The sequence below is a fragment of the Mobula hypostoma genome, chromosome 24 (genome assembly GCF_963921235.1).
Source record: "Mobula hypostoma chromosome 24, sMobHyp1.1, whole genome shotgun sequence".
NCBI classification, from domain to species: Eukaryota; Metazoa; Chordata; class Chondrichthyes; order Myliobatiformes; family Myliobatidae; genus Mobula; species Mobula hypostoma.
The window spans coordinates 3,032,879-3,060,260 of record NC_086120.1 but is presented as its reverse complement, the minus strand read 5'-3'; the positions used below and the strand labels follow the sequence as shown (position 1 = coordinate 3,060,260).

The following is a 27,382-nucleotide window of genomic DNA, read 5'->3' as shown; positions in this document are numbered from 1 at the left end:
AGTGTTCTAGCCATGGTAACATGGTTGAAGTCACCCGAGATGGTAATGTGGGCACTTGGGTGCTGGGTTTGTGTAATCTGGCTATGACGGTGTAAATGATGTTACACGCCGACGCTGGGTTGGCAGAAGGAGGGATGTACACAACAACCGGGGTCAGACACAGAGAGGAGCTGTGCTGACTGAGCTGGGAGAAATCGAAGGAAAACTACTGGATAAAGTTCGTGGAATACTTTGGAGGTGGCTCTAAAAGTCTCTTGGACAACTGAGTGAGTGACGGCGTTGGCGTGGAAGCTCGGTGTGGAGTTTTTGCTGCCGGTTTGGACTGGGTTTGTTGGCGGCTGCTTACTGCGTAGCTCCCAGCTGCGGCCGCTGGCAACTCGCCAGTAAGCCGGTTCGCTCCAAAACCGGAGGCAAACGCCGTCGTTTTCCCCCCATTGACATCGGGGCAATGTTCCTCCTCCATTGTTTTCCTGATTTTTCGTCCGGTGTCGGTGCCGGTGCCGGAGCATCTGGAAGGACGTTTCGGCCTCTCCCGGCCTGGGTCTCTGCAAGTCCGACGGAGCCATTCCTGGCGCCGAGCCAGCGAGGAACTGTCGACTGCAAACTTTCCCGGCCAGTTATTCGACTCGCTCCAGGACTTCTAACTGGCACCGCCGCAAAATTCTCGGACTGGAAAGAGCGCCAGCATGCCGGACTGGTCTCCAGGGAGTCGCGGGCCTTCGGGGAGTTACGCAAGGGCGGCTGCCTCCCCGGCCTCGGACAACGCCCTGTTTCGGTCGGTGAAGGTGGAACGTGGGGTGCAATGTATTTTGCGCCCTGGAATGACACTAGAAAAGTGTACGGAGGCAATGGAGGACCTTGTGGGGAAAGGTGGTATTCTGGCCACCGAGAAGGAGTTCGGAAAGGCGGTGTTCTATCTGGTGAATGAAGAGCTAGTGCACCGGGCCCTAAGCAGGGGAGTCACGGTGGACAACATCTTTTTACCTATGGAGCTGGTGACGGCCCCCACGCAACGTATCGTGCTTGGGCATGTTAAGCCTTTCATTCCAAATGAGGACTTGCTTCCCCCACTGGCCCGTTTAGGGCAAGTAAGGTCGGAGATTACTGCCATCCGACACAAATTTAAGAGACGCACCCTCCGCACCGTAATCTCTTTCCGGCGTCAGGTTTTCATGCAGCTGGAAAGGGAGGACGATGTTGAGGGCCGCTTTACTGTCCGGCACGAGGGAGTAGATTATCAGGTTTACTGGAGCTCCGAGCGCCCACGGTGCCATGCGTGCAGGGAGGTGGGGCACTTTCGGAGGGACTGTCCTGCCGCCCGGAACCCGAGGGAGCCCACTTCGGGCACCAGTGCCGCAGCTACCCCTGCCCCTGATCCTACTCCTGCGCGTGCGCCTGCACCTGCATCTGACCCTGCCCCCGCCCGTGATCCTGCCCCAGCCCCTCACCCTGCCCCTACCCCTACCCCTGTCCCTACTTCTACGGTTGGGTCGGTCCCTGCTCCTCTCCCTGTAGTTCAGGTGGGGGACGGGGTGGAGTCTGTGCGGAGTAAGAAGGCAAAGGGGAAATCCAAACATAGTAAGAAGCGGGCCTTTGAGGCCGCAGAGCTCACACCCATTTCGTCTGAAGTGGAGCGTGGGGCTCGGGGAGGTGCGCAAGCAGACGGGGCGATGGAAACAGAAGGCGCCGCCCCATCGGTGAAGCCTGCACCTGTGTGCTCCTCCAGCGTGAAGAGGAGAAGGGAACGTTCCCGCAAGAGGGCAGGGGATGTAGATGCGGGGGAGTCCCAGGAAGGGGTGGGAATCCGGGTAGGGGTTGGTTCTAAACCTGAGTCCTCAGATGTAGCCACCAGTCCTGGGGTAGATGGTGTGGTTGTGCAAAAAGCTTGTGATAGGCCTGTTTGCACAAACGAGGCAGCCCTGGAGGCCTCCACCCAGGACCTACAAGTCAGCGCCTCTCTGGAGGCCAGTGTACCGAATAGTGTAAGAGGAGACGAGGCAAAGCTCTCTCATTCTCAGCACCAGGCGGCTTATGAATCCCTTGGACCAAAGGTGCCGGGTTCCCCTCTATGCCTGCCCCCTAGGGAGGACGATATTCTGTGCACATCGACCCCAGCAATAAATGACTTGCAGGGAGTCCCTGGGGATTGTCTCTCCACTGTCGCAAATGTGGATGAGGCTGATGCGACGGTGGAGAAGGCAGGTAAGAGCGAGGTGCCCGCTGCGCTGTGTGGGTCGCAGGCGCAGCCATCTATTGGAACATGCGGGGAGGCCGATGGGGATTCTGTCTGCAGTGACGGGTTGGAGGGGGACTCTTTCGATAGTGAAACAATGGACATCCTCACCCCTCCTGAGAAATCCCCATTGATACCTGTAGAGGAAATTAAGCATTTCATTCTCACCTCTGAGGGTGCCAAGCACCGGCCTCAGCTAGCCTCGCTTCGCTGGCCCAGCATGCCGAGGCTGGTGAGGTCCCTGCGAGTCATCCTCAGACGAAAGGGAAAGGGAAAGAGGAATGCGGTGGTGGGGAACGACAGACGGCAACTAAAATCTTTCCTGGATGACCTAGTAAGGGACATCAGAGGGAGAAGCAGCCTCGCTCCTACGGGGGATGGTGGGTCACAGGGTGTTGCTGGTACCGCTCGAGCCCGGAAAGCAAAAGGTATCCTTGCTTTCTTTCCGGACAGTGTGGTGGAAGGCGCCTCCGCTCTCACCGAAATGGGCGCAGCTGCTGAGACCTAGTGTGTTCCCGCCATGAAGCTTACCATAGCTAGTCTCAATGTAAACGGCAGCAGGGGTCCTCTTCGCAGGCATAACAATCTCTCAGTCCTCAGGGATGGGCGGTATACGGTGAGTTTCCTGCAGGAAACCCATACCATCCCTGGGGACGAGTCTGCTTGGCTCCTGGAGTGGCAGGGCGGGGTCTACATGAGCCACCTCAGCTCCATTTCTAGCGGGGTGGCGATCCTGTTGGCCCCGACCTTCCAGCCAGTAGTTGAAAGAGTCCAAGACGTTGTGCCCGGCCGTCTGCTCCACCTGGTTGTGCGCCTGGATGGCGTACCATTGCATTTTATCAATGTGTACGCTCCCAGGCGCGGTGTGATGCAGACGCGCCTATTCTGTCAGCTGTCCACCCTGCTGAGCTCCATCGATCCTGGGGACTGCGTAATCCTCGGGGGAGATTTCAATTGTACCCTCGAGGCGGAGGACCGTTCGGGCCTCCAACGCGACCCAGCATCAGCAAAAAAGTTAAAGGAGCTAGTCGGCTCCTTTGACTTGGTGGACAGCTGGCGGAATTTTCACCCCAACTCTAGCGCCTTCTCGAGAAGGTCTAGAGAAGGAGGTTCCAGAATAGACCGCATTCACATCTCTCGGGCCTACGCCTCCCGCGTGTCGGCGTCCTCCATGCGGCCAGTGTCGTGCTCGGATCATCACCTTGTGTGGATGGAATTTATTCCACTACACCCTCGGGTGGGATCCGGGTATTGGCATTTTAACAACCGGCTGCTGGAGGACAGCCGTTTCCGGGATTCGTTCCGAGCGTTCTGGGTCTCCTGGAAGGAGAGGCGGAGAGAGTTCTGCTCCCTACGGCTATGGTGGGATGTGGGCAAAGCCCACATCCGGTTTTTATGTCGGGAGTACACTAGGGGGTCGACCAAAGGGCGGGGCTCTGAGATTGAGCGGCTTGAGAGAGCGTTGCTTGACCTGGAGTCCCGCCTCGGTCCGACCACTGGAGACCAGCAGCTGTGGCAGGAGTACCAGGAGAAGAAGGACGCACTAAGGGACTTGCAGTTTCAGCAGTCCCGAGGTGCGTACGTGAGGTCACGGATCCAAATGCTGCAGGATTTGGACCGTGGCTCACCCTTCTTCTACTCGTTGGAGAGGTGGCGGGGAGTTCAAAAGCAGCTAGTGGAATTGCTGGCTGCCGATGGCTCCTCCATCACGGACCCTGATGGAATTAACAACGAGGTCCGTTCATTCTATCGGTCCTTATTCTCGCCTGATCCGTCAAATGCGGAGGCGTGCAATGAGGTCTGGAAGGATTTGCCTAAGGTCAGTCCAGAGGATGCAGTGCGTCTGGATGCCCCCCTGACTCGGGAGGAGCTGTCCACTGCCCTTCGGCAACTCCGGAGGGGCAAGTCCCCTGGTTTGGATGGACTGAGTGTTGAGTTTTATCAGGCTTTTTGGGATGTCCTGGGGGATGATTACAGCCTTGTCCTAGGGGAGAGCCTAGCCACCGGAGAAATGCCCCTCTCATGACGAAGAGCTGTTGTGGTCCTACTGCCCAAGAAGGGAGACCTCCGCCTGCTAAAGAACTGGCGGCCGGTCTCCCTCTTGTGCGCGGACTACAAGATCTTCGCCCGGGCAATGGCCAACCGTCTGGGTTCGGTAATTGGACAGGTGGTCCATCCTGACCAATCTTACACGGTCCCGGGCCGCTCCATCCAGGACAATGTCCACCTAGTACGGGACCTGATCCACCTGCTCCAGGAGACTGGGACCCCGGCAGCGTTTCTTTCTCTTGACCAGGAGAAGGCGTTTGACCGGGTGGACCACAGTTTCCTGCTGGGCACCCTGCAGGCTTTTGGACTCGGACCACACTTTGTGGCCCGAGTTCGGCTCCTGTACTCTGCCGCAGAGTGCCTAGTTAAGATCAACGGATCACTGACAGGACCTATCCACTTCCGAAGAGGAGTGCGTCAAGGGTGCCCCATGTCCGGTCAACTGTATGCGATCTGTGTCGAGCCATTCCTCGGCCTTCTTCGGCGAAGGCTGACAGGTCTGGTTCTGCGCGAACCGGACATGAGGGTCGTCCTCTCGGCCTACGCCGATGACGTACTCCTCATGATGACAGACCCCTGTGACCTGCGGAGGATGCGCGAGTGCCAAGATGTTTTCTCGGCGGCATCCTCCGGCAGGATCAACTGGGCGAAATGTTCCGGACTCTTAGTAGGCCAGTGGCAGGTGGACTCCCTGCCGGAGGAGATGAGAGCTTTTGAGTGGAGCACCAGACGTCTTCTCTATCTGGGAGTCTACCTGAGTCCTTCTGGGGAGACCTGGCTGGCGAACTGGCAGGACCTGGAGACAAAGGTCATGGCCCGGCTAGGGCGCTGGTCAGGCCTTCTCAGGGTGCTTTCCTATCGAGGCAGGGTGGTGGTCATAAACCAGCTGGTGGCCTCCATGTTGTGGTACCGGATGGTCACCTTGGCCCCCCCTGCCCCTTTTGTTGCGAGAATGCAGAGGAAGCTGGTGGACTTCTTCTGGGGAAACAGGAAACACTGGGTCTCTGCAGCGGTTCTGAGTCTCCCAGTAGGAGAGGGCGGACAGTCGCTGGTGTGTGTACGCACACGACTGGCGGCTCTCCGCCTCAGGACTCTGCAGAGATTCCTGTACGCCGAGCGCCCTCCCAGGTGGCACGTGTTGGCGACTTTCTTCCTCCGGAGGGGCTGCTGCCTTCACGAAGATATGCAGCTACCACCGGCAGGCGTCAGCCGTGCTGCTTTGCAGAGGCTGCCCGGCTTCTATCAGGACCTACTGAGAGTCTGGAACATGGTTGCCTCAGGCCGGGAATCCCCTCCTCTGGCAGAGGGCGGGGTCCTGGCCGACCCTTGCCCTGCCTCAGCGGATGTCGGTGCGGCTCAGGTGTGTGGATCGACTCAAGCTGAGCTGCTCGTCGGGCCCAGGCCCCGCAGCCTTACCCGAGAGACGAATCCACACAACTTGAGCCGTCTTTCATCGACACCCACAATCCCATTCAGGGATGCAGGCAGGAGGTACCTTTATGGGCTGCTGCTCCACACCCTCCACTTCCTAGCCTTTGTCCACCGTCCCGACACGCCATGGCGGTCGGTCTTTCCACCTGGAGGTGAGGGGGGTCCCCAATGGAAGTCCCTTTACAAGGGAGTTCTCCCCATGCACCTTGGGGATCTCGGCTGGAGGGTGCTGCATAAAGCGGTGCCCTGCAATAAGTTCTTCAGTCTGTACACGGATCTCCCAGCCGCGTGTCACTTCTGCGGGCTGGAGGAGACCGTGTACCACATGTACGTGGAGTGTGTGAGGCTGCAGCCCCTTTTCGCGTTTTTGCGTGGGCTGCTTCTCGCCTTCTGGTTGCATTTCAGTCCCACCCTATTTATATATGGTCATCCAGTAAGGAGGGGGGCACAGAGGGATGAGGATGTCCTTGTCAACTTGCTCCTGGGGCTGGCGAAAATTGCCATCCGTGGCTCCTGGAAAAGGGTGGCAGGAGGTTCTCCCCGGGCGGACTGCCTGGCTATGTTTAGGGGGTATGTTCGTGCCCGGGTGAACATTGAAAAGGAATACGCACAGTCCACGGCGACCGTAGAGGTGTTCCGGGACCGTTGGGCTCCGCGGGGTGTAAATGCCATCATTGATGAGGATGGCAATATATTGGTTTAAGATGTATTGTCTGTTTGTAGTGTAGTAAATATGTTAGTCACTGGGTTTGTAAATATTGTATAGCACCGACATTTGTAATAAAGAATTTTGTATAAAAAAAAACAACCACAATTGCCAAGGAAAATCTCGCATGCAAATAATATGGCCGGACTCCAACAGCAAAAAGTTCAATATCCAGGCTACAAACACGTTCCTTGATCCTAATATGCCCAGGATTGCACCATCTGTTGTTTACCAGAACCGCAAGCCCCCCTCCTTTACACTTACCGCTCTCAGTGCAATTCCGGTCAGCTCAAAGTCTGGAAGCCCTCTATGGAAACGCTTTGATCGGGTATGTCCTCGTGCAGCCATGTCTCAGTGAAGCACATGACACTGCTTTCCCGAAATGTTCTCTGACTCCTGACGAGCGCCGTCAATTCGTCCATCTTATTCCCCAGCAATCTCACATTTCCCATGATAAGAGAGGGGAGGCACGGCTTATAACTTCTCTTCTCCAAAAGCCTCTGTTGTCTTGACCCTGTCCTCTTCCCTTGCCTTTTTGATCCCCCTCTGCATCCTCTGTGTGTTTTCCTCCAGATTTCAGCCGGGATGTCCGCTGCTCTGTTTGCTAAACCGGCCGGCATGAGCGTAATCAGCTGGTCCCTGGAATAAACAATGCAACCATCCTGCTGCCACGCTAACGAGACCTGTTGGAATGTAACTATTTCCAGCGCTAAAAAAACAAGTAAAACTCTCTCCACCAGCATGTTAGAGGGGGTGCAGCTTCAACGTTTTACCGTGAGAAAAAAATACAACAAATATCCTAAGTTTAAAAAGTTTGAAAAGTAAGAAATTAAAAGGAGCAACTGTAACAGGCTGTGTGCACAACCAGCGCATGCACACTAAGGGCGCACTATGAAGAAAGGTTCGTGGAGCTAGGGCTTTTCTCTTTGGAGTGAAGGACAATGAAGTGACTTGATAAAGGTGTATAAGATTATGAGAGGTGTAGACAGCATGAACAATCAGTGCCTTTTTCCCAGGGCAGCAATGGTCAATACCGAAGGACATCAATTTAAAGTGAGTGGAGAAAAGTGTAGGAGAGATGTCAGAGGTGGGTTTTATTCGCAGAGATTGATGAGTACCTGGAACACACTGCTGGTTGTGGTAGTTAACGCTGATACAATAGGGATATTTAAGAGACTTGAATAGCTACATAAGTGTAGGAAAAATGGAGGGTATAGCCTGTGTATGAGTGAAGGGTTAATTTGATCGTGGGGTAGGTTTGTATAGGTCAGCACTCATGGCCCAAGGGTTTGTACTATTCTGTGCTGTTCTAATACTTGTGATACATCAGTGGGCCCCAACCACCGGGACGCAAAGCTGGTGCTACTGGGCCGCGAGGAAACGATATGATTTGGCGATATGAGTCAGCTGCACCTTTCCTCATTCCCTATCACACCCACTGTTGAACTTGAATGCATGTGAGGTCTTCAGTGAACCAAGATGTGCAAAAGAATGGGTCCATGACCCATTTGTGAATGTTTCTGGTGAATCATCCATGTCAGTGCGGGAAAAAGATCAACTCCTCGAGCTTGCAAATGATGACAGGCTGAAAAGTATGTTTGATATAACTTCTCTGCTGGCGTTCTGGATCAAAGTCAAGGCTGAATATCGTAACATAGGCACGAAAGCACTGAAAACGTTGCTTCCATTTCCAACATCATATGCGCTGCGAAGCGGAGTTTTCCGCAATGAATGCAACGAAAACTAAATTGTGGAATAGACTGGAGATAAGGAACCCCCTTCGAGTATCACTGTCTCCCATCACCCCTCGATGGGACCGTCTTTGTTGCAGGAAAACAAGCCCAGGGCTCCCACTGATTCAGTGATTTTGGTGTGTTGCAATGATTTTGTATGTTCATACGGGGAAAATATGTGCTGTGTGTTTAATATCCAAACATTACTTAAAATGTTATGATGCTATTGACTTATAAGTGACTTATAATTCAGTGGTCCCCAACCTCCGGGCCGCGAAGAATGCAGTGGTACAGTGGTAGCCGGAGCGCACCAAGCACATCTTTAAGAAAAAAGCGGAAATAAACAAGCTAATTAATTAGGTGCCTGGCAGCACCAAATTAATTAGCTTGTTTAGTTCAGCTTTTTTCTTAAAGATGTGCTGGGTGCGTTCCAGCTACCGCTGTACCGCTGCATTCTGTGTTTAATATTAAATTTGTTAGATAAACCCCTTTAGAAATGAAATTGAGTGTGTTAGCCACTTATAAGTGACTTATAGTTGACTTATCACCTATATTCCGGTCGTGATTAACACCCCTCCCCCCCCCCGCCCCACACTGGGTCGGCCGGTCCACAAGAATATTGTCATCCCAGATTAAGTAAAAAATACTTACAGAGATCTAAGAAAGAGGGTGGTTTGGCATTGCCTGTCCTAAGATTTTACTACTGGGCAATTAATATCTGATACTTAATATTCTGGATACAAGATTGGAATATAACTGCCCACATTGGGTAAACCTTGAAGGCCACTCTGTACAAGGGTTTTCTTTAGCCTCCATTTTAGGAGCTTCACTGCCTCTTGCACTATCTAAAGTGAATAAACAAATTTTTAACCCTATAGTTAAACATACATTGCGAATATGGTTTCAATTTCGTAAATTTTTTGGCCTGAATGAATTTGTTATCAAGTCCTATTATATCTAATTTCTTTTTCCAACCCTTGGTAATGGACCAAGCCTTTTTGATATGGAAAACGAAAGGCATAATATGTTTTCGTGATCTATTTTTGGATAACTGCTTTATATCTTTTGAGCAGTTATCTGAGAAATTTGATTTGCCTAGATCCCATTTTTTTTTAGATACTTACAAATAAGAAATTTTTTAAATACTACGTTGCCTACCTTTCCGACTTCAAATCCTTCTGGCAATTTTGGTAAAATTTTAGGTTTTAATCCTTTGCAGAAGAGATTAATTGCAATAATTTATGATATTATGAAATTACAGCCAGATATATCTGATAAAATTAAAAATGAATGGGAAAGGGAACTTCAACTTTCCCTGCCTACAGAGAAATAGGATAAAATTTTTCAATTAGTTAGTACTTCTTCTGTATGTGCTAAATGTACTTTAATACAATTTAAAGTCGTACACAGAGCTCATATATCCAAAGATAAACTGGTTCGTTTTTATTCCCATATAAACCCTACTTGTGATAGATGTCACTCTGAAGTGGCTTCTTTAACTCATATATTTTGGTCCTGCCCTCTTTTGGAAAAATATTGGAAAGACATTTTTGATATTATTTCAACAGTTCTATGCTTTGATTTAAAACCCCATCCTATTACGGCAATCTTTGGACTGCCAGTGGTAGAACGTAGATCTTTATCTTCTTCAGCCTCTCGAATGATAGCTTTTGTTACTTTAATGGCGAGAAGATCTATTTTGTTGAACTGGGAGGAAATTAATCCTCCAACTACATTCCAATGGTTTTCTCAAACTATATTAAGTTTAAATTTAGAAAAAATTAGAAGTGATATTTTTGACCCTTTGGTTAAATTTGAAGATACCTGGAAACCTTTTATGCAACATTTTCATATGATGTAATCTGACCTTTCCGAATCTTTTTTTTAAATTATATGATGAGAGGAGCGGAGTTAGCGACATTATGGATCTTGTCTGATACAAGTTGTTGGTCTAGCCCTGTTTTGCCTTTTTTTTGGTTTTTTTTTCTCTTTTTCTTTTGGGGTTTTTTGTTTATTTTTTTTCTTTTTATTTCTTTGTTAATGTTTAATCTCATTATGAGTTTGGAAGTCTTTTATTTCTATGTCACTTGAAATTCATTTTATATATGCTGATGAACATTTTTCCAATCTCTTTGTACCAACTTTGTTATTGAGTTTATAATTTTGAAATATTAATAAAAATTTTGAAAGAAAGAATATTGTCAATATTAAACCAGTCCTCAGTGCAAAAAAGGTTGGGGACCCCTGTAATACATAACTCTCTCCCCCCCCCCATTTAAGTGTATGGATTGTCTTAAGCTATTCCTCATTCCCTAGCCTGTGGATTTTGTGTTATCTCACATGTAAGTTCTGTCAATCAATTACTCATTGCTTAAAATGCACAAGGATTTCCTCCTCCATTTTTTCTTCTCTTCACCCTTTTTGATGAAATTTCAGGTTACCTCTCAAAGCTTGCACAATTGCTCATAGAACTTGAATGTTTCAATACCTTTGTTGCTATTTTCCAGCTGTGTCTCATTTGCTCATGGCTCATTTCTAACTCTTACTCCCACCTCCAAGGATAATTTGGAATAAATATTCATCTCAAGTCCAAAGGCTCCTGTGGCTGCTGTGACCACTCTTCCTTCTACACTTTTCACACTAGTGCTTTCAAAAATCCTTCCTTTATCTTTAGCCATGGCTTTTGCTTCACTGTAGTTGACAGGATTATTAACTATGTCCATCATATTTCCTCACTTGTATTCTCAGTCCCTCTCCTTTGACCCAGAGAAAGGATATGACTTTATCTACGACCTAACCAGGTGAATTACCAGATCATCCTTTGTAATTTCTGCCACCTTCAGTGTGATTTCACTACCAGATACAACCCCGCTCGGTATTTCAAAGTCACTGTTCCCTGATTCATTCTTTCAACTCCCATCAACATCCCCTTCTCACACCACCTTCCCATGTAAGTGCAAGGGTTGTAATACCTGCCTCTTAGTTCTTTTTCCACTCTCCAGGGACCAAAACATATCTCCAAAGTGAAGCATCAATTTGTACTGCATTTGGGGCGCTGGATGTGATTGACTCTGCAATGGAAAATTCAAATGATAAATAAGTGACCAGTCCACAAGAATATGGCTAATATATAACCTCGATGCTACTTCCCTGCATTAAATCCATTTCTGTTGACATCTTTAGTATCTAAATTTTATTTCTGTCTTGGATGTACCTAGTGAATGTCCACAACTTTAGTGTGTAGAGAATTGTGTAATATTCAAAGGTTTCAAAGGTACATTTAATGTCAGAGAAGTGAATACCATATACATCCTGAAATGCTTTTTCTTCCCAACCATCACAAAAACAGAGGGGTGCCCCCAAAGAATGGACGACAGTTAAATGTTAGAATCTCAAATTCCCCCCCCCCCCCAGCTCCCCTCTCTTCGGTGCGTAAGCGGCAGCAAGCAACTTTCCCCCTCCCCCAACCGGTAAGAATAGCATCGGCACCTGCCACTGAGCACTCAAGCGTGAGCAAGGCAACAGCTAAGACCAGGACTTGCAGTACTCGGAAGTCTACATTGTTCACCCAGCATTCCACATACCACAGGCTCTCTCTCTCTCTCTCCCTAATAAGAGAGAAAGATGTGTCTCCGTTTCACAGCAAGAGAGGAGACATTTCAAACAACTTGCTGGTTTACGATGTTAAAAGTCTGTTGTGTCACTTTTTCTGAGCTCTGTGCCCAAAGATCTCGGATCTCTGGGCACACAGCCTTAGATCTTCCATCTCCCACAACATACCGATCTCCTGCCCAGACACCGACCTCTGATTACCCCCCCCCCTCCAATTTCCAGAGCCACGGAATCTCGGTCCTCCGAAGGCGAGTGGAGCTCTTAGGCTGAGCCCTTGGTGTGCCTAACAACGGCCAGTTGTGAAACCGCGAGAGCAGGTCCCATTCCCACAAAGAACCATAGTCAGCGTGTAACTCCAGGTCGGGGTCTCAAAAGAACCTGAAAGGGAAAAACAGAGATAATAAAGATGGAAATAGAGCCGTTTCCGAAGATGCAAACAAAGGAGTTGCCATTTGGTGCCATTAATCCTCCTAAGCTGCACCTTCAATCTTACTTGCCTTAATGGAAAAAATATTCCCATCATTGTGCTGAATGACCCACCCTTTATTGTGTGACTGTGGTCCCTAGATCTAGACTCCATTGTCACATCAATTCAACATCTACCCCATCAAGGTGTTAAGAATTTTGCATCATCTATGGGAATCACAGACCTTGGAACTTGAGTTTGAATACAACAATTTCAGTTAACTGGCCTTTTTATGTCATTATTTTCCAGATCTGATGAAAGCCTTAGTATTAACCCAGTTTTTGTCTCTCCATAGATGCTGCCTGTTCTCTCTACTCCTCCCTCTTCTCTACATCTCCCACTTCTCTGCAATTTAAAACATGTTCTATTTCTAACTTTTCCAATTTTCACAAAAGACTTTGTTTCTCCTTTCACAGATGTTGCTGGATCTGTGGAATGCTTCTAGCAATGTCTCTTAATTTCCTTTTGAAGCTTTTCCCCTTAGTTCATCTGGGATAGAAAGTTGTAGCTGTAAACTGTTGTAATAAATTTGACCTCTGGACTTGCTTGAATCTATACACTTCCTTTTTGAGAACTATATTCTAATCTGTTACTCTGATATTTACAGGACTATCTGACTGCCTGTAAGCAAAACAGTGCCCTAATGGGCAGTCCTTTCAACAATGAAATTGGTTACCTGAGCAATCTTTCCATAGAGGATACCATGGAAAATGAATGGAAAAGAAAACGATATGTAAAAGCTGCAGCCGCTGTAAAACCAGAAGGTATCCGTGAGCAGCTATTGACTTCTAATGGGTTCTTGAAGAAAGCAGAGAAACCAACAGCAGCACAGAGTCTGAAAGTGAGCAACTGTGCATTGAAGGAGGCTGATGTAGCAGACTCAAGAAGCCTCAATGCTGCATCAGCAAGGGTCAGATCCTCTAATGCTGTGCTGGCCAGATTGGCCCAAGTAGAAAATGAAATAATGAACAGAAAGCTGAACAAACATCAGATCAATGCTGATGAAAATGTACAGGTGTCTGATGATGAGCAACTTTCCCCCAAATCAAGTACTGAGCTAAGTGGAAGAGGGAGCAGGTTTCTGAAGAGAGTGGTAGATACTGCAGCAAAACACGAGTGTAATGCAGAGGTTCAGAATAAAGTGGAATCTTCAATAAAAGACCTGCATCAAGCACACCTTAACACTCCAGTCAAAGTGGGCACAATTGATAGTGTTGAAGAAGAAATGAAAAAGATGTTGGAAGGCTCCCTAGAACTCTCTGAGAGTGAACATATTAAAAGATTACAAAGAACCCCACCACATGGTTCCGAATTGCATAAACAGGTAGTGTATACACACATTATTTCACTGCCGGTGTACATTTTTATCTTGTTTTTAATGCAGGAAGCATTTCCGAAACCTATCTCAAGTGCCATATCAAAGTGAGAAACTAAATTATCAATGGTTCTATTAAAAGCAGAGGGCCTTCTTCGTTAAGAGTATAGGATGTCAGAATAGCGTAACACTTTTACAGTGCCAGTGACCCAGGTTCAATTCCACCAGTGTTTGTTGTTTATGTTGATTGTACTTTCTTCCCACATTTCAAAGACATATGGGTATGTACAAACCCCATTTCCAGAAAAGTTGGGATATTTTCCAAAATGCAATAGAAACAAAAATCTGTGATATGTTAATTCACGTGAACCTATATTTAACTGACAAAAGTACAAAGAATAAATTTTCAATAGTTTTACTGACCAACTTAATTGTATTTTGTAAACATACACAAATTTAGAATTTGATGGCTGCAACACACTCAACAAAAGTTGGGACAGAGGCATGTTTACCATTGTGTTACATCACCTTTCCTTTTATTAACACTTTTTAATCATTTTGGAACTGAGGATACTAATTGTAGTAGATATGCAATTGGAAATTTTGTCCACTCTTGCTTGATATAAGACTTCAGCTGCTCAACAGTCCGTGGTCTCCGTTGTCTGATTCTCCTCTTCATGATGCGCCATACATTTTCAATAGGAGATAGATCTGGACTGGCAGCAGGCCAGTCAAGCACACGCACTCTGTGTCTACAAAGCCACACTATTGTAGCCCGTGCAGAATGTGGTCTGGCATTGTCCTGCTGAAATAAGCATGGATGTCCTGCGAAGAGACATTGCCTTGATGGCAACATATCTCTCTCTAAAATCCTAATATACGCCTCAGAGTCATTGGTACCTTCACATACATGCAACTCACCCATGCTGTGGGCACTGATGCACCCCCATACCATCACAGATGCTGGCTTTTGCACCTTTCGCTGATAACAATCTGGATGATCGTTTTCATCTTTGGCATGGAGAACTCGACGCCCGTGTTTTCCGAAAACTAGCTGAAATGTGGACTCATCTGACCACAGTACACGGTTCCACAGTCTTTCGGTCCATCTGAGATGAGCTCGTGCCCAGAGAACTCGCCGGCGTTTCTGCATAGAGTTGATGTATGGCTTCCTCCTTGCGTAATACAGTTTCAAGTTGCATTTCTGGATGCAGCAACGGACTGTGTTGAGTGACAATGGTTTTCTGAAGTACTCCCGAGCCCAGGTGGCTATAATTGTCACAGTAGCATGACGGTTTCTTAGGCAGTGTCGCCTGAGGGCTCGAAGATCACGCGCATTCAACAGTGGTTTCTGACCTTGCCCTTTACGCACTGAGATGTCTCTGAATTCTCTGAATCTTTTCACAATATTATGTACTGTAGATGTTGAAAGACCTAAATTCTCTGCAATCTTGCACTGAGAGATGTTCCTTTTGAACTGACTAACATGAATTTTGGCACAAAGGTGTGAGCCACGACCCATTCTTGCTTGCAAAGACTGAGCCTTTGATGGACGCTACTTTTATACCCAGTCATGATACCTCACCTGCTACCAATTAGCCTGCTTAATGTGGAGTCTTCCAAATCGGTGTTACTTGAATATTCTGTGCACTTTTCAGTCTTATTTTAACTCTGTCCCAACTTTTGTTGAGTGTGTTGCAGCCATCAAATTCTAAATTTGTGTATATTTACAAAATACAATTAAGTTGGTCAGTAAAACTATTGAAAATCTTTTCTTTGTACTTTTGTCAGTTAAATAAAGGTTACGTGAATTAATGTATCACAGATTTTTGTTTTTATTGAATTTTGGAAAATATCCCAACTTTTCTGGAAATGGGGTTTGTAGTTTAATTGGTCACATGGGTGTAATTGGGCTGGATGGCTTTTTACTATGCTGCATCTCTCAGTAAAAGTAAATAATTAAAGAAATATAAGGAAGAATGAACTAGTATTAGGGCATGTCATCATAGGTTTGCTTAAAGAGGTAGGATTTATGGAGGGTTGTGAAAGAAAAGAATGGAGAACTTTTGGTGGGAATTCTAGGTAAATAAAAGCAAAGCAACCAATGGTGGAGGAAAAGATGTTGGAAATGCACGGGAAACAAGAATTGGAGAAGCACAGATTGTCTGAGAATTTTTTTTAGATTATGAGAACACTCAGTCCTCTTTTATTGTCATTTAGAAATGCATACATGCATTAAGAAATGATACAATGTTTCTCCGGAGTGATATCACAGAAAACAAGACAAACCAAAGACTAACATTGACAGAACCACATAATTATAATATATAGTTACAGCAGTGCAAAGCGATACCATAATTTGTTGAAGAACAAACCATGGGAATGGTAAAAGAAAGTCTCAAAGTCCCCAAGTCAATCAACTCCCGAGTCCCCGATAGCAGGCGGCAAAAGGGAGAAACTCCCTGCCATAAACCTCCAGGCAACGTCAACTTGCCGATGTCTTGGAAGCCGCCGACCATAGCCGACGCTGAATCCATCCGAAAACTTCAAGCCTCCGACCAGCCCCTCCGATACAGCCTCCTGAATGCCATCCTCTGCCAAGCGCCTTCGACTTAGCCCCGGCTGCTGAAACAAACAAAGCCGAGGATTTGGGGCCTTCTGCTCCGGAGATTCCAGTTACCGCGCAGTAGTAGTGGCAGCGAAGTGGGCATTTCAGAAGTTTTCCAGATGTTCCTCTGTACTCTCACATCCATCTCCATCAAATCAGAATTGTGCACAGTCCCATACTTGACAGATTACAGATATCATTCACCGGAGAGGCAGTGCGCGCTGCTGTCGTCCCGCCATCTTCTCCTCCTAATTTTAGGGTTGAAAGAGTTTACAGAGACTTACAGAGGTGAGAGAATGGCAGTATTTGAATTTAATGATGAAAATTTTAGAACAGATACATTGGTCAACCAAATATTGTAGTGTAGTAAGCACAAACATATGTGCAGTGCAAATTATGATGCAGTCAATGGTATTTTAAATGAGTTTAACATCTGAGGATATACATTGTATCGTATGGACAGGCAGGTAGGCAGAGGGTGTAGGGTGGCTTTGTTGCTAAAAAATGAAATCAAATCCTTAGAAAGAGATGACAAAAGATGTAGAATCCTTGTTAAGAAAACTGCAAGGGTTGTATACAGGCTTTTGAACAGTAGCCAGGATGTGGGGTACAAATTACAGCAATAGATAGAATAGGCATGTAAAAAGGACAATGTTATGATAGTCATGGGGGATTTCAATATGTAGATAGATTGGGAAAATCAGGATGGTGCTGGATCCCAAGAGAAGGGCTACGATGTACAATGCCTAATATGTTGGCTTTTTCAGCAGCTTGTTTGAAGCCACTAGGAAAAAGGCAATTCTGGATTGAGTGTTGAATAATGAACAAGATTGGATTGGGGAGTTTAAGATAAAGGAACCCTTAGGAGGCAGTGATCATAATATTATAGAATTCACCCTGCAGTTTGAGAGGGAGAAGCTAAAAGCAGATGTATCAGTTTTACAGTGGAGTAAAGGAAATTACAAAGGCACGAGAGAGGAGCTGGCCAAAGTAGATTGGATGGGGACACCAGAAGAGATGATGGCAGCACAGCAATGGTTGGAGTTTCTGGGAGCAATTCAGAAGGTGCAGTATAGATAGATCCCAAAAATTGGTAGTATTCTAAAAGGAAGATGAGTCGACTGTGGCTGACAAGGGAAGTCAAACACATCATAAAAGCAAAAGAGAGGGCATATAATATAGCAAAAAATAGTGGGAAGCTAGAAGCTAGATTGAGAAGCTTTTAAAAACCAACAAAAGGCAACTAAAAAAGCTGTGAGAGAAAAGATAATATAAATATATTGTATTAATATTGATAGTCAATAATATAATAGAGGATACCAGAAGTTTTTTTTGAATATATAAAGAGTAAAGGAGAGGTGAGAGTGGATATCAGAGTGTTGAAAAATGTCACTGGAGAGGTAGTAATAGGGACAAAGAAGTAATGGAAGAACTCATTAAGTATTTTGTGCCAGTCTTTACTGTGGAAGACTCCAGCAGTATGCCAGAAATTTAAGAGTGTCAGGGGGCAGAAGTGAGTGTATTTGTTATTACTAAAGAGAAGATGCTTGGGAAGCTGAAAGGTCTGAAGGGTAGATACATCACCAGGACTACACCCCAGGGTTCTGAAAGAGGTAGCTGAAGAAATCGTGGAAGCATTAGTAGTGATATTTAAAGAATGGTTCCAGATTACTGGAAAATTGCAAATGTCACTCCACCCTTTAAGGGAGGCAAAAGGCCTGTTACCTTGACTTCAATAATTGAGAAGATGTTGGAGTCCATTATTAAGGTTGATGTTTCAAGGTATTTGGAGGCACATGATAAAATAGGCCAAATTCATCATGGCTTCCTTAAGAGGAAATCATGCCAGACAAATCTGTTGGTATTCTTTGAGGAAATAACAGGGAAGATGGACAAAGGAGAGTCAGTGAATGTTATTTACCTGGATTTTCAGAAGGCCTTAGGCAAGGTGCCTTACACGAGGCTGCTAAACATGATAAGAGCTCACATTATTACCAGAAAGATACTTGCATAGATAGAAGCAACACACACAAAATGCTGGAAGAGCTCAGCGGGCCAGGCAGCATCTATGGAAAAGAGTCAACAGTTGACATTTCAGATTGAGACCTTTCATCAGGAGTGGAGGAAAAAAAAATGAAAAATTAGAGTAAGAAGGTGGGGGAAGGGGAGGAAGAAATACAAGATAGTAGGTAATAGGTGAAACCAGGGGTGGGAGAGGAGTGAATTAAAGGGGTGAAGTAGAAAGCTCGGAAGTCAATTGGTGAAGGAGATAAAGGGCTGGAGAAGGGGGAATCTGATAGAGGACAAAAGGCCAGGAAAGAAAGGGAAGGGGGAGGAGCACCAGAGGTGGTGATGGGTAGGTAAGGAGATAAGGTGAAAGAGGGAAATAGGGATTGGGGAATGGTGAAGAAGAGGGGGGAGGCTAATGACCATAATCGATGTTCATGGCATCAGGTTGGAGGTTACTCAGATGGAATATAAGGTGTTGCCCCTCCAACCTGAGTGTAGCCTCATCGTCCATGGTCTTCTGTCCTCTCCTATCAGATTTCCCCCTTTTCCAGCCCTTTATCTCTTTCACCAATCGATTTCCCAGCTTTGTACTTCACCCTTCCCACCCCCACGCCCCCCCCCACCCCCGGTTCACTTATCACCTGTTACCTTGATTTTCTTCCTCCTGTCATCCCAACTTCTTACTCTGAATTTTTATCTATTTTCTCCAGTCCTGACGTAGGGTCTCAACCTGAAACGTCAACTGTATTTTTTTTCATAGATGCTGCCTGTGCCCGTGCCCGGCCTGCTGAGTTCCTCCAGCATTTTGTGTGTGTTGCTTGGCTTTCCAGCATCTGCATGTTTCTCTTGGTTTAGCATGGAAGAAGATTAGATGACCTGCAGGAATCAGAGTGGGAATAAAGGAAGCCTTTTCCAGTTAGCTGACAGGGACCAGTGATGTTCAATGTCGAGACAACTTCTTCTCATGTTACGTGTCAATGATTTGGATGACGGAATTGATGGCTTTGTGGCCAAGTTTGTAGATGGTATGAAGACAGGTGGAGGAATAATTAGTGTTGAGGAAGCAGGGAGTATGCAGAAGGACTTAGATAGATTTGGAGAACTGGGCAAAGAAGTGTTAGATGGAATATAGTGTAGGGAAGTTTTTGGTCATGTAGTAGAAATAAAGGTGTAGACTATTTTGTAAATGGAGGAAGTATTCAGAAATCAGAGGTACAAAGGGTCTCGGGAGTCCTTGTGCAGGATTCCATGAAGGTTAACTTGCAGGTTGCTTCAGTGGTAAGGAAGGCAAAAGCAATATTAGCATTTATTTCAAGAGGACTAGAATATAAAAGCAAGAATGTAATGCTGAAGCTTTATAAGGCATTGGTCAAATATTGTGAGCATTTTGTGCTCCTTATCCAGAAAGGATGTGCTGACATTGGAGAGGGTCCAGAGGAGGTTCGTGAGAATGATACCAGGAATGAAAGGTTAATAGATGAGCATTTGGTGGCTCTTGGCCTGTACTCACTGGAATTTAGAGGAATGAGTAGGAAATCTCATTGAAATATGTTGAAAAGCCTAGATAGAGTGAATTAGAGAGGATGTTCCCTATAGTGGTGAAGTCTAGGACCAGCCAGCCTAGTGTCAGTATAGTAGGACATCCCTTTGGAACGGAGATGAGGAGGAATTTCTTTAGCTAGAATATGGTGAATTTGTGGAATTTATTATTGCCACAAATGGCTGTTGAGGCCAAGTCATTGGGTATATTTAAAACATAGATTGATACATTCTTGATTAGTAAGAGGGAGAAGGCAAGAGAATAGGGATGAGAGGGGTAATAAATCAGCTATGATGGAATGGCAGAGCAGACTCGGAGCTGAATTGCCTAATTCTTCTCCTATGTCTTAAATGAGCTGAAGTTAATGGAGGGTGGAAAATACTGTATAAGGTTGTTCAAAAGCAACATGAAGACCACCTACTACAGAATTATTTAAGATTGTCTAAAAAATTCAGATATTGCATATTATAAACATTTGTAGATCAGTGTTATTCATAAATTTACAAAGTGGCGATCCTCGTTTGTACTAGTCATACAGGAAAATTGATAGGGTGGGGTGAAGGTTGGTGGTGGGTGAATGATTACACTCTGGTATGTATTTTTTTTTTGGAGTTGAGGTTATTATGGGAGCCCTTGGGCTTCAGAGTTTAAGAAATTTATGGCAGTGGTCCCCAACCACCAGGCCACAAAGCATGTGCTACCGGGCCGCGAGGAAATGATATGATTTGGCGATTATGGAATGATATGAGTCAGCTGCACCTTTCCTCATTCCTTGTCATGCACTGTTGAACTTGAACACCGCCCCCCCCCCTCCACCGGGTCGGCTGATCCACAAGAATATTGTCAATATTAAACCGGTCCGCGGTGCAAAAAATGTTGGGGACTCCTGACTTATGGAATTAGCCTGAAGATGTGAACATTAGTTCAAATGCTGGTGATATTCCACTTTTATAGACCGTTTACAAGTTCCTTAACAATGCGTACTTTACATAATTCTGGATTCCAACAGTGTGGTGTAGTTGTGGAGGATTTTAGGTTTTACAACGGTGTTCAGAAGGTGATCTAAGTGGAAGAACTTCTGTGCGAGATTATTGTGCAGGCCAGTCAGTTGGTTGGATTTGGCAATATTAAAACAGTTCCTTCTCCAATGCCAAACCTTGCAACTATTTATGGCAAAAATACTGTTAGAAGATGAAGGGTGTTTGAAAAGAGTTAAATTTCAGAGATGAAATGAGATCAAAGCAGCACTTGATGAAGTGTGGTATCAAGGAGCCTGGTAAAACTAGTTCGTGGGCATTAAGAAGAAAACATTCCAATGATTGGAGTCATTACCTTTCTCAAAGGAAAATGGTTGTGATAAACACATTTTTATAGTTTAATATACCATAGGAAGCCATTCAGCCCATCAATTCACTGCCAGCTGCCAGATAATTTCTATCAATGTCATTTTCCCCATCTGCAAAGATCTCTCATTTGCCCATCCTTCCCTGCCAGACCCGATTCGTCTTCCACCCATCTACACAAAGGGTCATTTACAGAAGCCACTCAACCTACCAGCACAGCTTTGGGATGGGGGAGGGGTAGAGAAAAAATGTGCAAACTCCATGCACCTACCATCTGAGAGCAAAGAACAAACTTGGTTAGATGGAGCTCTGAGGCGGCAGAGATTATAGCCAGACCTTTGTGCATCACTCGCAGTGATTACCGTGTGTTTTGCACTTATTCTCTGCTTGGTTTCGTGAAGATATTTTTTTTAAATGTCAAAAAGGCCTGCAGTTACCCCCTATGGGTTATAGTGAAATGAAAAAGATGAAGTATTTATGTTTATCTATAACACAGGAAGTCAAGTCGTTAGAAAAACTTGACAGCAGTGTAAGTATGACGCATCTGACAGAGGGGTATGCAGTTAGAATGACCACCATCTACCACCTGAAGAAACAGAAGGACAAACTATTAAAGTTCTGTGCTGAATGATCAGAAGTTAATGAAAAATAGAAAAACACTGCATAAAGTGGAAAAATAAAGATCTCAATTGTGTATTGAAAGAGTGGATCTTTCATGATAAAGTGAAAATTGAAGGTAATTGTAAATAATCAGTAGGTTGGTTGCAGAAGTTTAAGAAAAGATACAGCATTAAGTTTTTAAGGGTTTGTGGTGGCAAAGTGTCTGCTGATCACAAAGCAACAGAGAAATTCATTATGTGTTTGTCAAGATTGTCACTGATAAAAATCTAACACTGAACAGGTGCATCATTACATAGGTGTAATGAACAAGTATAAGACAAAGACTGCTTACCGGTAGCCCATAAATTCAGTCAGGAACAATGGTGATGCCTAACAGCCACTGACTGTTGCCATCTATGTGGCCAAGGTAGTGATAGACCATAAGATATAGTAGCAGAATTAGGTCATTTGGCCCATTGGGTCTGCTCCGTAAGATGGTTTGCCTTTCTGTACACATTGTTTCATATACAAAATTATTACAAATATTATATAAAACTATACTCAGGATTTATGTATGAGCTGTATATGTAATATAAATGGATTTTATGTTTAGTCTTGAGTTTCATCCCCAAATTATCTCATTATATAGATGCAAATATTCCAAAATTTTTAAAAAATCCAAAACACCTCCAGCCCCAAGCATTTCAACCTATATCAGTGATAGTGACCATGAATCTATTGGATAGTCATTTTTAAAAATGAAATTATTTTACTTATTTTAGGCTAGGAAATTTGCCATCTGACTTGTGTGATGATTTATATCGGTCTCTGAAATTGATACTTTGTTCCTTGTTAGAGATGGACAATAAATGATAAACTTGCTACCAACATCACATTATGAAGGAACAAAACATCTTTGCCATTCTGAACACACCCAATTACTTGTATTTTTCATCAATCAGCTAATATTCTTTTCATGGTGCCTCATTACATTCATAGTTATAAACTATGGGACCAGACAACATCTTGGCTGTGGTGCTAAAAAACTGAAACAGCCACACCTCAATTCTAAGCTGTTTCAACACTAGCATCTATACAATAATGAACAAAATTGCCAAGAAAGGTTCAATCTGCAAAATGCAGGACAGATCTGATCCAGCTAGTTATTGTTCCCTAGATGAGTATGAAAACAGCACAAATGTATTAGAAGCTGTGTCAAACAACACTTGTTTACCAATAATCTGCTCACCAAAAGCTTAGTCTGGATTTTACCAGGACCACTCAACTCCAGATCTGATTTCCTGAAACGAGGTGGGAGTGGTTGCATTGTAGCAATATTTTACCAAGTGTGACAACAGGGAACTCTAGTGAAATTAAAGTAATAGGAATTATTGTAGGTTAGGGAAGGCTTTCAACCACTGAGATTTTTTCCAGTTCTGCATAGTCCTTGGTCTATGTAAAAACCCTTAAATAATAAGCCACTGGAAAAGTTGTTGATTACAAGTTGGTCAAACTGGCCTCCTTTTTGACTCCTTCATTTTACTTGTAGTCTGTCGTGAGAAAATATCCAAGGAGCCATCTAAGATTGCCTTCTCCACCCAGTGCTGGCTCCCCACAGCTGAGTCTGTCTCCAAGAATGAAATTTGTAAAACGTATCCCAGTGTCTTCAACTGAACAAAGTGAGATTAAATCTCTGGATGAGCTCTTTACCGAGCCTTCTGCTACTAAGGATGTCAGAAGCCTTGACAGTGAGACCTCTGATGGTGAGTACCTAATTGAATCCTGAATTGAGTTGAGCAAAAACATTAAAATTGGATTCCTTTTTAAGGAATCCACTATTCCTGCTCTTGTTATTGCTGATCTCCACTTTATATCTATGCATAATCATGTAACAATAATAAGTTCCATTGAAAATTGTAGCAACAGGAAGGTATCATTTGGTCCAACAAATGAATTCAACCAGATTCTTTCTTAAAGTATTTAGTGGTTAGTGATAGAACACTACAGCACAGAAATAGGCCCTTTACCCCTTTCAGTCTGTGCTGATCTATTAATCTGCCTAGACCCTTTGACCTGCACCCAGACCATAGCCCACCATACCCCTCCCATCCATGTACCTGTCACAATTTCTCTTAAATGTTGAAAATTGGGCTTGCATCCACCACTTGCATTGGCAGCTCGTTCCCCACTCTCCCCATCCTCAAGTGAAGAAGTCCCCCCTCATGTTCCCCTTAAATATTTTACCTTTCACCATTGACCCATGACCCCTAGTTGTTGTCTCACCCAACCCCAGTGGAAAAAATCTGCTTGCATTTACCTTATCTATACCTCTCATAATTTTGTATACCTCTATCAAGCCTCCCCCCAATCTTCTATGTTCTAAGGAATAAAGTCCTAACCTATGTAACCTTACCCGGTAACTCAGGTCTTCAAGCCCTGGCAACATCTTTGTAAATTTTTTTCTGCACTCTCAGTTTTATTTACATTTTTCTTGAAGGTACATGACCAAAACTGCACACAATACTTGAAAATAGGCCTCAACAACAATTTCAACATAACATCCCAACTCCTGTACTCAACACATTGATCTATGAAAGCCAATGTGCCAAAACATTTCTTTTAGAATCTATCTACGTGTGATGTCACCTTCAAGGAATTGTGGATCTGTGTTCCCAGATCTTCTGTTCTGCTGCACTCCTCAGTGCCCTACTGCTCATTGTGCAAGACCTACCCTGGGTTGGTCCTCCCATAGTGGAACACCTCACACTTGTCTATATTAAATTTGCAGATGAGTTGTTTGAACTCATCCCAGGCTGATAAATTAATTTAGAGTCATAGAACACTGCCGCATAGAAACAGACCCCTTGGCCCATCTCTTGTTCCTCTCCACTCCTTGTAGCACATTAGTTGACAACCTTAACATTTCTTTAGGATTTGTCTATTTTTTTATATAAGGCTGAATTGCTAGCTCGATACTCAACCCAGCACGGATGAAAATCGTGCAAGGAGCCGGCTGGATTTGAACCCCGGATCACTCGCCTTGAAGTGTGGTGCAGATGCCCCTATGCCACTGGCCATTTGGCCCATCTAGTGGAGCCAAACTGTTAATTTGCCTAGTCCTAAAAACCTGCACCCAGACTATTGCCCTCCATAACCCTCCTGGCAATGTACTTATCCAAATTTCTCTGGAGTGTTGAAATCAAACCTGCATCCATCACTTCCACTCATTCCACACTCTCACCACCCTCCGAGTGAAGATGGTCTCCCTCATGTTCTCCTTAAATATTTCACCTTTCACCCTCTAGTTCTCTAGTTCTCCCTCAAACTCAGTGGGAAAAGCCTGCTTACATTTACCCTGTATATCCATCATCAGTTTGCTGGAGTCCTACCGTGTAAGGTCACCTGCTCAGCCATGCCATTGACTGTTTCCCACTCCCTGGACCTAATAGAAACATGTTTACATGAACATGTATACTTGCACTTCCATCCCATATGAAGAATGATGTGAGTGTTCTCACTTCTTGCCGAAGCATGATCCAACCAGTTACCTTCCACCAACACACTTATTTATCTGGCTGAAATTGCTCTCACATTGAACAATATTTCCCTTAATTTGGGCTACTTGGAAGCACATGATAAAATAGGCCAAAGTCAGCATGGTTTCCTTAAGGGGAAATTTTACCTAACTGAAATGTTGGAATTCTTTTTGAGGAAATGACAGGTAGAATAGACAAAGGTGTGTCAGTGAATGTTGTTTACTTGCATTTTCAGAAGGCCTTTGACAAGGTGCATACATGAGGTGGCTAAACATGGTAAGAGCCCATGGTATTACAGTAAGGTTACTAGCATAGACAGAAGATTGGCTGACTGGCAGGAGGCAAAGAGTGGGAATACAGGGGGCCTTTTCTGATTGGCTGCTGGTGACTACTGGTATTCCCCAGGGATTAGGGTTAGGACCACTTCTTTTCAACGATTTTGATGATGGAATTGATGGTTTTGTGGCCAAGTTTGCAGACAATACAAAGATAGGTGGAGGGGCAGGTAGTGTTGAGGAAGCGGGGAGTCTGCATAAGGACTTTGATACATTGGGGGGATGGGCAAGGAAGTGGTAGATGGAATATGTATAGGGAAGTGCATGGTCATGCACTTTGGTAGAAGGACTAATGACATTGACTCTGCCATGGCTTCACATGACCCCGTACCCCACAGGTGCTGCTCAACCCACTGGATTCATTCAGTCGTTATTTGCAATTGGAGATATTATTCCAGTAGCTGTGCTATAATGTACAACAGTAGTTTAAATCCAGTAAGCTTTCTAACTTATTCCTTGTCTTTTTCAGAATTCAAACTAAATATTTTGACTCTGGAGGATTTGATTCCAGCTGTAGAACAGAAAAGTACAAAAATATCACCAACTTTGAAGGTGACTTCTTTGTTCATTTTAATTATTTCAAGGCAGGAGATTGGGGCTGAGAGGGAAATGGATTAGCCATGATGAAATGGTGGCGCAGACTTGATGGGTCAATAGGCCTAACTCTGCTCTGAAGTTGCAGGAGACGAGTAGCTGGGTGACTGTCAGGAGAAATGGAAATGTGATTAGGCAGTTAGCACAGAGAACCCTTCAAAAATAAGTATACAGTTTTGGATACTGTTGTGGGGGATGACGTCCCAGGGGAATGACTGTCAGGAGAAATGGAAATGTGATTAGGCAGTTAACACAGAGAACCCTTCAAAAATAAGTGTACAGTTTTGGATACTGTTGTGGGCGATGAGGTCCCAGGGGAATGCCACGGAGATCAGGTTGCTGGCACAGAGCATGGGTCCGTGGTGCAGAAAGGAAAGAGGGGAAAAAAAGAGCAGTAGTGATAGGGGACTCAATAGTCAGAGGAACAGACAGGAGATTTTGTGGATGTGAATGAGACACCCGAATGGTATGTTATCTCCCAGGTACCAGGGTCAGGGACGTCTCGGATCATGTCCACAGCATTTTGGAGAGGGAGGGAGAATAGCCAGATGTCTTGGTACATATTGGTACCAGTGACATAGGAAGGAAAAACACAGAGGTCCTGAAGAGAGAATTTAGAGAGCTAGACAGAGTAGATCTGGAAAGGATGTTTCCCTTGGTGGGGGAGTCCAAGACAAGAGGGTACACCCTCAGGATAGAGAGGCATCCATGTAAAACAGAGATGAAGGGAAATTTCTTTAGCCAGAGGGTGGTGAATTTGTTACCACAGCCAGCTGTGGAGGCCAGGTTGCTGGGTGTATTTAATATTGATGGATTATTGATTGACACGGATTCATAGGTTAGCGGGAGAAAGCCAGGGAGTGGAGCTGAGGCGGCGAGAAAAGGATCAGCCATGATTGAATGGCGGAGCAGACTCAATGGGCCAAATGGCCCAATTCTGCTTCTATGTCTTATGCTCTTGTAGGTTTTATTATGTCTTAGAACTTAGGACATAGGCCATTTGGCCCATTGAGACTGTTCTGCCATTCCGTCAAGGCTGATTTATTACTCCTTTCAACCCCATTCTCCTGCCTTCTCCCTTTGATGCCCTTACTAATCAAGAACCTATAACCCTCTGCTTTAAATATGCCCGTTACCTTGGCCTCCACAGCTGACTGTGGCAATAAATTCAACACATCCACCACCCTGTACGTAAAGAAATTCCTCTTCATTTCTGTCCTAAGGTCACATCCTTCTATTTTGAGGCCACACCTCTAGTCCTAGACTCCCCC

General features: G+C 45.0%; 1 protein-coding gene across 4 annotated transcripts in view; it reads left to right on the top strand.

Annotated features, from left to right (window-relative positions):
* The window catches only part of c24h19orf44 (chromosome 24 C19orf44 homolog), a 67,719-nt gene that overhangs the window by 28,593 nt on the left and 11,744 nt on the right, over nucleotides 1–27,382 (top strand). For all 4 annotated transcript variants that reach the window (XM_063032764.1, XM_063032768.1, XM_063032765.1 and 1 more), the window contains 3 exons: nucleotides 12,838–13,554; nucleotides 23,196–23,409; nucleotides 25,987–26,069. In XM_063032764.1, coding sequence (XP_062888834.1) covers nucleotides 12,838–13,554; nucleotides 23,196–23,409; nucleotides 25,987–26,069 — 1,014 coding nt within the window. The remainder of the gene's footprint in view (nucleotides 1–12,837; nucleotides 13,555–23,195; nucleotides 23,410–25,986; nucleotides 26,070–27,382) is intronic.